Source organism: Rattus rattus, chromosome 9, assembly GCF_011064425.1.
Source record: "Rattus rattus isolate New Zealand chromosome 9, Rrattus_CSIRO_v1, whole genome shotgun sequence".
NCBI lineage: Eukaryota > Metazoa > Chordata > Mammalia > Rodentia > Muridae > Rattus > Rattus rattus.
This window is the reverse complement of record NC_046162.1, coordinates 62,836,838-62,849,793: the sequence shown is the minus strand read 5'-3', so window position 1 is coordinate 62,849,793 and position 12,956 is coordinate 62,836,838. Positions and strand designations below refer to the sequence as shown.

The 12,956-nt window shown below is 47.7% G+C and overlaps 1 protein-coding gene across 1 annotated transcript in view; it reads right to left on the bottom strand.

Moving 5' to 3' along the window:
* Window positions 1-514: 514 nt before the first annotated feature.
* Ogfod3 (2-oxoglutarate and iron dependent oxygenase domain containing 3) overlaps window positions 515-12,956 on the bottom strand; it is a 29,052-nt gene continuing 16,610 nt past the window's right edge. The window contains exons 8-9 of the mRNA XM_032913568.1: window positions 8,461-8,584; window positions 515-892 (exon numbers count right to left, since the gene is read on the bottom strand). Coding sequence (XP_032769459.1) covers window positions 756-892; window positions 8,461-8,584 — 261 coding nt within the window. The 3' untranslated portion in view covers window positions 515-755. The remainder of the gene's footprint in view (window positions 893-8,460; window positions 8,585-12,956) is intronic.

The window sequence follows — 12,956 nt, the reverse complement described above, 5'->3', positions numbered from 1 at the left end:
CTAGAACGGATCATCTTCAGTGGGCTATGTGGACTGGGGCAAGATGTGTCTACAAGATGGGTGTTTCTTCCCCACAAGGGGATGCCTCTTGAGGAATGAGGCCTGCCAGTCAAAGGAGCAGCACCCAGAACACACACCCAGGGCACACACTCAGAGCACACACCCAGAGAACACACTCAAAGCACACACCCAGGGCACACACCCAGAGCACACGCCCAGGGCACACAATCAAAGCACTCACCCAGGGGGGGTTGAGGATTTAGCTCAGTGGTAGAGCGCTTGCCTAGGAAGCGCAAGGCCCTGGGTTCAGTCCCCAGCTCCAAAAAAAGAAAAAAAAAAAAAAGCACTCACCCAGAGCACACAGTCAAAGCACTCACCCAGGGCACACACCCAGAGTACACACCCAGGGCACATACCCAGAGCACACAGTCAAAGCACACACCCAGGGCACACACCCAGAGCACACACCCAGGGCACACACCCAGAGCATACACTCAGAGCACATACTCAGAGCTATCAGGTAACAGGCTCCTTCCTTGATTTACTCACAGATGAAAAGATTAAAACATCAGCAGATCAAATAAAACTCAGGGCAATTCATAAGGCACTCTGGGCAGCAGCAATGGGCTGAAATGGGAGAGATGAGCACACACTCAACCCGGCCTAGGAGTGCCTTCGCTGACAGGGCTGTATCGCAACACTAGGGTGTCGTGAACAGGCTTCCAGACATGGTACTCAGTACACGACCTAGCTGGTCACGTGAGTACTGGGTCCTCGATGCCGTGGTCAGGGTTGCAGGTGAAAGCGATGGTGATGGCGTAGCGGGTGCCCCAGAGGACTTTCTCCACTCGGTGCAGGTTCTCAGAACCTGAAGTAAAGAATGAGACTCGACCTGGAGAGAGAGAGAGAGAAGAGAGAGGTGACCTCTAGGCCACACTTGGAGGATGAATAGCAAGCAATAAACACAGCAGCGCTGGACAAGATGGAGAAACACCGACGAGGAGATAGAGAACCAAACCAGCAGCACTAGGTGTGTAATGGGGGCGCGGGGCACCCCTGTCTTCCTGCCTACAGGAAAGACTCTCTGTGGTGCGGAGGACAGAGGCTTGCTGGTGGCCTTCCAGGTCTGACAGATGGGAAATAAAAAGTAATCACAGGGGCCGGAGAGACGCTTCAGCAGTTCAGAGCGCTGGCTGCTCTTCCAGAGTTTGATTGACAGCATCCACGTGACCGCCCACAGATGGTTCTAACTCCGGCTCTACGGAATCTGATGCCCTTTCTGACTTCCATAGGCACCGTACACGGTTTACAGACATACATGCTGACAAAACATCCGTACACATGAAACAGAAATAAAGTTTTAAAATAAAAGAATCAGGGGTTGGGGATTTGGCTCAGTGGTAGAGCGCTTGCCTAGCAACCACAAGGCCCTGGGTTCGGTCCCCAGCTCCGAAAAAAAGAAGGAAAAAAAATAAATAAATAAAAGAATCAACCATGGAGGATGATAATGATGTATGCCAAAATAGATGGCCTGTGAAGACGAAACAGCCCCTCCTTGCAGCTTCAGGGCCGCTCCCGGTGAGGTGCCCTGGTCTGCGGCGTCCTTCCAAACCTCGATCCCAAGAGAATGTGTACTTGTTTGAACATCTAACTGGCCTGTACGCACTTTTACTGTAAGTGCTTGCTGCTCAGTGCTGCACTCAGCTTTGCGAACGTCTGAGGGACGCTGGGCTCCGGAAGGCGCAGCATCTGACATGCAGCTGGGCTATAACGCTCTATGACAGCGCTGTTCCCCTTCTGGCCACCGCATTTCTTCCTACTGGGACTTGCCTCTAAACCTTTAAGGGAGAAAAGTCCATCTGACCTGCACCACATCCGGCTGAGAGGCTTACACAACCCAGGGAAAGCAGAACGGAGAACCACGTGTGAAGAGCCTTGAGCCCTTCCTCCTCTGGCACCGTCAGGTACTATGAATGAAGGACCAGGCTTTCCAGGGTGAGTGGAGGCACCGCCTTCTGAGCCAATGTGTTTTTAAGGGCATTTGGTCCTTCTTTGTCAATTAACCTTGAGATGTAGAAACAAGCAACCAACCCAGTGCACAGCAGGGCCCCATGGAGGTGGCATCTGAGACCCTTAGCCCCCAGTGCACAGCAGGGCCCCGTGAAGGGGGCATCTGTGACCCTTAACCCCAGTGCACAGCAGGGCCCTATGGAGGGAGCATCTGAGACCCTCAGCCCTCTTGGCTGTCTGCCCTCTCTGTCCCTTAATGCCAGACACACTTTTGTGTGGCAATGTTCAGTACGAGTGGGGTCCTCGAAGGCCCCAACATTCCTGCACCTCTCACACACAGCCCAAATACAGAGAGGACAACAGTGGACCCTGAAATTCGGATGATAGAAAACCATACACTAGCTATCAGGGTTAGATGAGAGTCACATCGGGATTTAAAGAAAAAAGACTAAAAGAATCAATGCTCAAACACTGATCAGGATTAAACCAACAACCAACCAACCAAACAAGCAACAACAACAAAAAAAAAAAAAAGACTAACAGAATCAATGCTCAAACATTGCCCCATGATGCGAAATCTTGGTTTTATATCCTGAACTGCAGAAAATTCCAAGGCCGGAAAAAAATGCATATAAACAAGTACTTGTGCACACCACAATCGAGTGATAAAACAAGACTACTGAAAATCTCAGAAATAGCAGGGAAAAGTGCACAGCATACACAATGAACAGCAGCTGGCAGAACTGAGTTCAGTTCCTCAGAAGCAGTGGGAACTGAAACTAAAAACACAATATTTTGCTCAAGTGTCCCACACCTTTAACCCTTTAACTTGGGAGGCAGACAGGTAGATCTCTGTGAGTTCTAGGCCAGCCAGTGCTACATAGTGAGACCTTAACTTTAAAAAAAGAACAATGAAAAAGATATTTTAACCCCTTTGTTCCCACCCTCTCGGTCTCTCTCGTGCTTCTTGTGATCCCCTTTCAAGATACAGTAGTACAGCAGGCACTTGGGGGCTTGTTTTGCTAAAAAGCTCGCTAAGGCAGGATGAAAGCCGGGCATCTCTGCCTCCACTTGTCTGACTCCTGCTTGACTCTGTGTAGGCAGGCTGAGCACTGAGGACTACCACCTCTACCTGAGCATTCTACAGGCTGAGCACTGAGGACTACCACCTCTACCTGAGCATCCTATCCCCTTAGGCTAGCGGCACAGAACTATCATTATCCTAGACCTGCAGTTGCCTTTTATTGCTAGAGCCTTGTAGGACAGTCCATCCTCCAGATGAGGGTCATTACCTGTACAGGTGAGAGTGCAACATGGAGCAGAGGTGATGGTTAAAACAATTTCCTTCCACCCTGGAGAACCAGCATGGAGAATACGATTAACTGAACCTCACCTTGTCCAAGGTGGCTTAAGTATGCACACCTCTTACCCTTTGATTAAACCAAAGCTCATGTTAGTACCTCAAAGATGAACTTGAGGTTAATAATCTCCTTTATTTACTGGTTAAATCCCTGCACCCTGCTTTTTTAAAAACAGACATTTCACTGGAATGTAGCTCAGGTGTGGAGTGCCTGCCCAGCACTCATGAAGCCCTGGATTGGTTCTGCCCAACAAATTAACTGGAGATGGTGGTGCACGTCTGTAATCCTAACACTCGAGAAGGAAGCAGAGAGAGGAGAATCAGTTCAAAGTCACCCTTGGCCACAAAGTGAGAGCAAGGCCAGCCTGAGGAATTCTGAGATATTTGAGAATCTGTTTCAAAAAGGGGGTAGGATGGCTCAGCAGTAAGGGACATTTGCGCTCCTGCAGAGGACGTGGGTGCAGTTTGCAGCACCCACACTGCAGGTCACAGTCGTTTGTACCTCCAGGGCGTCTGGCGCCCTTTTCTTTCATCTGTGGACACTGCACTCATACAGGGCACATACAACATGCAGACTAACACACAAATAAAATAAAAAGGAAGAGATCTTTTTTAAAAAAAGTAAAATGATCACAAGTCCCAGGTCAGCTTGAGCAATATAGTGTGACCCGTCTCAAAAAAATAAAAATAAATAAATAAAATTTAAAAGGAAGGGAAGGAAGACAGACAGGGAAAGCCCTATTGATTCAGAATTTACTATCCAGTGAAAATAAAATAAAATAATGAGGGGCAGCTTGCGGTGTGGTGCTCATCTGTAAATCTCAAGAAGCTGAGGCAGAGGATCTGAAGTTCCCACTCAGCCTGGGCTACAGAGAGTGTAACCCTGTTGCAAGCAAAACGTAACAATCAATAAAGAGTGAGACCCAGGGCTGCGGCTCAGGTACAGTGACTGACTTACATCCACGAGAACCTGGGCTTATCCCCAGCACCACTGAGGGGGATAAAAGGTAAAGTGAGGACACTTTCAGAAACATCACCACAGCCTCCTTGCCACAGGCTGAAGGGACAGGCTGCCAGTTGGAACCCTGGACAGAGAGGAGCTGTTAAGTACTAGAAATGAAAGAGCTATGGAAGCTCTTGTAAATGAAAATGTGAGGTGGAAGTGGAGGTGAAAATGTGAGATGGAAGTGTGAGGTGAAAGGGTGAGGTAGAAGTGTAAGGTATGAGTGTGAGGTGCAAGTGTGAGGTAGAAGTGTGAGGTGGAAGTGGAGGTGAAAGTGTGAGGTAGAAGTGTAAGGTATGAGTGTGAGATGCAAGTATGAGGTGCAAGTGTGAGGTGCAAGTGTGAGGTAAAAGTGTGAGGTAGAAGTGTGAGGTGGAAGTGGAGGTGAAAATGTGAGATGGAAGTGTGAGGTGAAAGGGTGAGGTAGAAGTGTGAGGTGGAAGTGGAGGTAAAAGTGTGAGGTAGAAGTGTAAGGTATGAGTGTGAGATGCAAGTATGAGGTGCAAGTGTGAGGTGCAAGTGTGAGGTAAAAGTGTGAGGTAGAAGTGTGAGGTGGAAGTGGAGGTGAAAGTGTGAGGTGAAAGTGTGAGGTGGACAGTGGTAAAGCACTTGCCTAGCAAGTGCAAGGCCCTGTTGGTCCCCAGCTCCAAAAAAAAAAAAAAAAAAAGAAAAGAAAAAGTGTGAGGTGAAGTGTGAAGTGAAAGGGTGAGGTAGAAGTGTAAGGTATGAGTGTGAGGTGCAAGTATGAGGTGGAAGTGTGAGGTGGAAATGGAGGTGAAAGTGTGAGGTGGAAGGTGGAAGTGTGAGGTAGAAGTGTGAGGTGGAAGTGGAGTTGAAAGTGTGAGGTGCAAGTGTGAGGTAGAACTGTGAAGTAGGAGTGTGAGGTGGAAGTGGAGGTGAAAGTGTGACGTGGAAGTGTGAGGTGAAAGTGTGAGGTAGAAGTGTAAGGTATAAGTGTGAGGTACAAGTATGAGGTAGAAGTGGAGATGGAAGTGTGAGGTAGAAGTGTGAGGTGGAAGTGGAGGTGAAAGTGTGAGGTAGAAGTGTAAGGTATAAGTGTGAGGTACAAGTATGAGGTAGAAGTGTGAGGTGGAAATGTGAGGTAGAAGTGTGAGGTGGAAGTGTGAGGTAGAAGTGTGAAGTAGGAGTGTGAGGTGGAAGTAAAGGTGAAAGTGTGAGGTAGAAGTGTAAGGTATAAGTGTGAGGTACAAGTATGAGGTAGAAGTGTGAGGTGGAAATGTGAGGTAGAAGTGGAGATGGAAATGTGAGGTAGAAGTGGGAGGTGCAAGTGGGAGGTGGAAATGGGCCAGCCAAACACCTTGGTATTTTGCTTTAATTACTCCACAGATTCAATGCAACTCAAAATAAAATTTCTATAGAAATTAACAAGTACAGTCTAAAATTCATTTGGAAATGAAACAAAAAAAATAATTTGGCAATCGAAACGTTTAAAATGAGGAACAAGGACTAATACCACCTGCTTTCCAGATCGTAGGGCTATAGTGGTTGAGACCCTGCAGCAGAGGAGCCTCCAAGCCAGAAGTGTATGGACAGGGTCTATGGGTCTGTGACAAAAGCTCCAAGGGTCACTTCATGGGTAAGATGGTCTCTTTCACAAATGTAGGAACATTTGGAAACCCATGTGCACGTGAGCACTGCCCTAACCTCACATCACACATTGATTTTAGTTCAACATGGGTCAAAAGTACAAATATAAAAGCCATAAAGTCTATACAAATAGACACAAGAAAAGTCCCTGTACTCATAGGGTGGCGAATATTTCTTAGGCATTATCTTAAAGTATAAGCACTAAAAGAAAAAGATCAGCACCAGGCTGGACTTCTTAAGAGCTTCAGCTTGGATTTCCTTCAAGAGAAGAGGAAATAAAAGCAGGTTTGGCAGAGCACATCTGTAATCCCAGCCCTTGGTAGGTGCTAGCAGAGGATCAGGAGTTCAAGGCCAGCCTCGTGAGACCATCTCAAAACAAACAAGCACAGAGAGAGGGATGGGAAGAAGAGGAGGACAGAGACGAGGAAAGATAGCATAAGCCAGGGAGATGGCTCATGGGGAGGAGTGCTGCCAGCCTGACCAACAGGAGCCATCTGGGGGCACAAGTGGTTAGGGAGCACATAGCTTCAGGGCATGTGGCTACAGCATCACCCTCTAAGGAGTGCCCCCTGGATGCCGGTTAAAGCCTCCCTCTTCTGTGACCAGGTGACTGAGGGCAGCCAGCTGATATAAAGAGGCTCAGGTTGCAGGCCCTAGCTTCCTACAGTGACCAGATATCTTCACAGCTGCAGGCTGCAGGCTGCAGGTCTCCATCTTGTGAGGGAGAAATACTGTAGCCACCTTCCTCGATGATGGCACGCTCGCACACCAACAGATGGTGGTGGTGCTGATAGGGCCAGGGCAGGCTTCAGACCTCATTTACTCTCAATGAGCTCCACTTAACTCTGACAGCGCAGAAGTCCCCATCTTTGAAATGAATGACACGAGAGGCCTCGGAGTCACAAAATGGTAGGACCCTTATCAATGGAATCAAAATATCACCCCCAGGCAAGGACAAACTGACGTGGACAGAGTGATGATGAGCAAGGACACCCCAGTTCTCAGAACAGGGCACTGTATGGCACCCATGATCCCTGGGAAGCGCTCTCTGATGGCCACCTACTTCCTTAGAGCAGGAATTAACTTGGCAATTGAGAAACCGAACCACAAAGTGACCTAGGTTTCTAGAACCCTGCATGTTTCCTCATAGCCCCTGGGTGACAGGCGACACCAAAGCCTTGCTGGCTTTCAGTCCATAAAGTTCTCTAACAGGTGACCTGGGCTTGCAGCACGAGATCTGGCTGCTGTGTGTGTGTCTGTCCTTTCTTCATTCCCCATTGCCTGTTAGTCAGTCACAGGCTGTGCAGGTCACAGCAAATACCAGTGCAAGGAACTGCTGGATCCGCAGTCCAAAGGACTCCCTGAATCACCTTGTAGGAACACCCTTGCTCCTGGGATGGAGCTGTCAGTAAGCAGAGAAGTGACAACAGGACCACTTAGCTTGTGAGGGTGGCACTGTGGTTGACAGATACAACATGATACACAGGACATGCTGGTGCAATGGCCAGTGCATGTGTCTCTGTTTGTCAGCTGGGTCTTGGCCAAGGACAGAGACTACATCTCAGGAAGGTGGGCCACTATTCCTGCACTTTCCCACACAGGGAAAATTCCTGAGTCACCAAAAACATCACCTGTGTACCGGGATCTGGACTCAGTTTCCACCTCCTACGCAGACCTAGGCTTAGTTTCTATCTCCCTACCAGGACCTAGGTTCAGGCTTCATCCCCTAAGACTAAGGCTCCACCTCCCCACTAGGACCTGGCTCAGGCTCTGCTTTTTCCTGGCGCCTGGGCTCAGGCTCCCCAGAGGTTAGGCAGGAAGGGATGTTTGAATGCTCCCTAGGGAGAACCATGCAGCATGGGTTGCAGAATCTGGGTCTCAGCCACCATGGATATGAGCCCTGAGGCATGCCCCCTAGTGCTATGTAGGACATGATAGAATGTAGAACAGCATCTCTCACTACACTAGACCTACCACTTAATTATTTTTTTGTGATTCTGTGGAGCTAGGGATCACAAGGCCTCATGCATGCCAGATAAGCGCTCAGCATTGTGAGGGTCCCCAGCCAGTAGCACTCAACCTTAAGTTGCCAGATCCCTTCAAAGAAGGCATTGAACAGGAACATGCAGCAGAGTCTGGTGAGACCCTGGACACCAATGTGATATCCCTAGGAGCCTGCCTCTGCCAGTCACCTGCAGTGACGCTGGGCAACTGAGTAACAAAGCTGGCCTCTGGGTGACCAGCAGGTCCACTTAGACAAACCCAGGACCAAGCCCAAGAGATGTAGGGTGAGAGTGTTCTATGAATGTAGTATTGCCTGGAGTAAAGCCCACCTCACCCACAGCAGGAGTGTGTGTGTGTGTGTGTGTGTGTGTGTGTGTGTGTGTGTGTGTGTGTGTGTGAACATGCTTAACTGTCATGAAGCTGAACTACAGGCCTGTATCCCATACCCTAGGCAACCCACTGGCCTGTGTCTTACCAGCTCTGGGCTCCACTGTCTTGTTGGACCCTTCCTCCATGAACACAAAGCGCCCTCCACCGAAGTCCTCTAAGTAATCCGATAGGTAAAGCAGCGAAGTGTAGTCAAAAGAGCCGTAGGTCACCTGTGGGGATAGAGTATAAGGGAGCGGGTCAGACTTCTCAATTCTTATGGGGAATGAGGCTCTTGTTTTTTTTTTTTTAAAGAAAATTGTATTATTACTTATGTGTCCTTGTGTGCCATGTGTGTTAAGTTGCCCAAGAAGGCCAGAGGAAGGTATTAGATCCCTTGTAGCTCACTTTATAGGTTGTTGTGAACCATTCAATGTGGATCCCCTCTACAAGGTCAGCAAGTGTTCTTAACCACTGAACCATCTCCCCACCCCCAGAAATGAGGCTTTGGACCCAGCTATGCTCCAACAAAGCTACATGGGGGTGGGGGGTCAACAGAAGCTGGTGCAAACTGGCTCCTACCTTGGCCATATAGCAATGTGAACAGTGTATTGTCTACAGAGAAAAGCATGCCAATTGTGGTCAGCTGTGGAACCGTCCCAAACTTTCCGTGAAGTAAGATAAAATATATACAGTATGAAGTCTGCCTTCAACCACGTTTCTGAGCACTGTCAGCAGCACTGAGCACACACTCCATGCTGTACAGCTATCCCTACCTCCTGTGCTGGCTGCTGCATCTTCCAAACTGGATGGCTGTCACAGTGGCCTTAACTCCCACCCGGGTCCCTGGCACTCATGATTCTGTGTTCTCTTTGGGGATGGGAACCTCGTGGAGGCTCAGACAGTTGTCAGTGTGTGGTAAGCGTGCTCCACTGGGTGCAGGTACAAGTTCACTTGTGCTCGTCCATGCTTCAGACCCTCATGCTCCTGGAGCACCCACGGCACAGAGCCTCGCCCTGGGGGCCATGATATGGGTCTTGAGGAGGAAGTAGCAACACTGCTGAGTGGCACCAGGGGCAGAGGAGAGCCTGCTCCCTCACTCGGTGTTGGCTCCAGTTCAGGTATGATGAGCTGATGTGTTTCCTGAGGCCTTGGAGCCTTCTCCATAGAAGAAGGAACACTAACCCCAGAATGTGGAGGTTTGTACCCAGGATCCCCACAGAGCCAGTGCTGAGGGCATGGGATGCTTCCCTTCTGTCTCCTACAGTTCCACTGCGCTCTTGGACTGGCTCAGTACAACTGGTCTCTCCCTCTTGTCCTACCGCTCCTGCATACATCTCTACAAGAGCTCCCCACAGCAGTTCTTACTCAGGCTTTGCTCTGGTGAACCTAGACTAAGAAAACAGATATCAAGAGAACAGAGCAATCGAATATGGGAAAAACGTCAGCAGATGTAGAGAAAATCTCTTGTGTGTGGTGTATGAAAGCCTCACCTGTTGGCCTATTAGTTTAGGCAGGAAATAGGAGGTGGGAGCTATGGCAGGGAGAGAGGATTGTGGGATAGAGTCAGACGTGGGAGGGAGTTGATTCACCCCAACTTGGAGGAAGATAGCTGTATGAAACTGAGGAGAGGTATCCAACCACGTGGGGGGGTCTTAGAATAGAATAAATGGGATAAATGAGTTATGAACTAGTGGGCATGAGCCAAAGCTTTTGGTCTAGGCAATGATTCATAATAATTCATAATATTCATAATATTATTCATAATAATCCAGTTTCAGAGTCGGGGAACAAAGAGGCTGGGTAGAAAAGCCCACGGTTACAAGCAGAACTGATACTCCATAATGTATCAGAAAATATGTTTTACACCAAAGTGGCATGGGTGTGGAAAATTCTATTACGGCAACTGAAAACATAGAATAGAGGTCTGTCTAACAAGAAGCACAGAATAAGCTGGGTGTGGTGATACATGATATGTGCCAGTAAGTGCCTGTAATCACAACTCCTGGGAAGCAGACATAGAGAGATCAAGAGTTCAAGGTCATCCTCAAAGACACAAAACCACAAAACCACACACACAGGGCGGGGGAGGGCGTCTAGGAAGAGGCTTCAGGGTAACAATACTTGCTAGGCCAATATGAGAATCGGAATTTGAATCCCTAACATTCACATATGTGTGTGGGTGTAACTGCACATGTCTGAAACTATAGCACTGTTGGGAGTGGGAACAAGAGGACTCCTCGGGCTTGCTAGCTGCCAGACTTGCTCCAGTGAGAGACCTTTCTCACAGGAATAAAGTAGAGAGAGATAGAACAGGACACACAACCTCCTCCTTGCCCTCCACACATGAGTGTACACTATACACACATACGGCACACACCTATTCACACCAGGTGTGAAAGTATACGCTATCCCGAAAAGTCCCACAAGTGCTCCATTCTGACTTTTAGGAGAACTGTCATCGAAGCAGGATCCATCCATTAGAATACTCCTGCAAGGCCTATCAGATGCATCGAGACAACACTGAGAAAAATGCAACGCTTAGAAATCAGACAAAATTAGTCTGTTACTGGCTTTGTTATTTACATAATTCATAGAACCAGAATCCTCAAGATCATTGGTTGTTGATGCAGTTATAGCCAGCTGAGAGTAGGGCTGACAAGATGGTTCAGTAGGTGAAGGCACTTACCAGCAAGCCTGATACTGGAACCCACGTGATACAAAGAGAGAACTGATTCCTGTAAGTTGTTGTCTGACTGCCACACACACATCATGAGACAAGAACACACACACACACACACACACACACACACACACACACACACACACACACAGAGAGAGAGAGAGAGAGAGAGAGAGAGAGAGAGAGAGAGAGAGAGAGAGACAAAATAAACACAATGTAATAACAGAAAAGAAAACCAGAAGGTGGAGAGATAGCTCAGTAATTAAGAACCTTCTAGAGAACCTGGGTTCAATTCCCAGCACCCATACAGTGACTCAAAGCTATTTTAAACCACAGTGCACCATCTTCTGTGGGCACACATGTGGTGCACAGGCAGATATGTAGGCAAAACACCCATCCATATACAATAAAATAAATTAATTAAAAAAACATAATAGAACAGGAGAGAGAATTTAGAAACTCACATATGAACTTATGAGTAACTGGTAAATCGTGTGAGGGGTACCCCCAGAGTACTGGGGAAACCACAGGTGACTTTGACTTTCACAGGGGAAGTGACAGACCTCTGCCATCATCAGACACCACAACATTTACTTGTCCTAGTTCCAAATGTATGGACAGCTAGAATGTAACAAGAAAAAATTAGTAATATTAAAATGTTGTCATTCTAGCACATGGGAGAAGGATCACTATAAGTTCAAGGAAAGGCTGGGCTACACAGTGTAGCCTAGACTACATACAGAGTGAGAATCTGTCTGAGAAATAGAAAGGAAAGAGGAAAAGCAGTGGGGGGAAGGGGAGATTGAGAGATAGACAGACAGAGAGACAGAGACAGACAGAGGAAGAGGGGGGAGAGGGAGAGGGAAAGGGAGAGGGAGAGAAAAGCTTATAGAAGAATAGTGGGTTTTGTTTGGTTAGGTTTTTGTTTTGTTAGGTTTTGGGATTTTGGTTTGGTTTGGTTTATTTATTTATTTATTTATTTATTTTGGTTCTTTTTTTCGGAGCTGGGGACCGAACCCAGGGCCTTGCGCTTCCTAGGCAAGCGCTCTACCACTGAGCTAAATCCCCAACCCCCTGGTTTGGTTTATTTTGTTTTTTGTTTGTTTTTGTTTTTGTTTGTTTGTTTTTTGAGACAGGGTTTCTCTGCACAGCCTTGACTGTCCTGGAACTCACTTTGTAGACCAGGGTGGCCTCAAACTCACAGAGATGGGTCTGCCTCTGCCTCTTGAGTGCTGGGACTAAAGGCATTTGCCACTACGACCCTGCTAGGAGCATGTTTTTAAAACCTTCTTAGGTTGGTAGAATTTCTAATCCAGATTTCAGAGCAATCCCTTGTTCATTGGTACATATGTATGTGTATACATACATACTCAAGATACTGAACCCTACACAGAAGGTCATACCATATGCCCGTGTGCTCCATGAAGACTGATTGTGAGTGAAATGTGGCAGTCATAAGTAGAATAGTCTCTACTGGTAACTGTAGCAGATTAAAAGCTGTGTATTCACCCAAGGTGACTGTGGCCGGTGCGACTGTGCACTGGAAGGCGTGTTAGTTAGAAGACGCTCTAGGGCCAGTGAGATGGCCCAGTGGGTAAAGGCGCTTACGTGCTTGAGCTCAAACCCCTGAGCCCACGGAAAGGTGGAAGAGAATCAGTTTTACAGAGTTGTCCCCTGACCTCCACACATACACGTATGCCTATACATACATACATACCACATACACACCACACACCACACACACACCACACACACACCACACACACACACACACACACACGCACATGCACATGTACAGTAATAATACTACATATTTTAAAAACATTTTTTAAAAAATAGTTCAGTGTCCGAATATCTAGTTTCCTTTACAAACAATGAAAAGGAAAAGATGATCCAACAGGTAAAGTTTAAGTTCAGTCCCT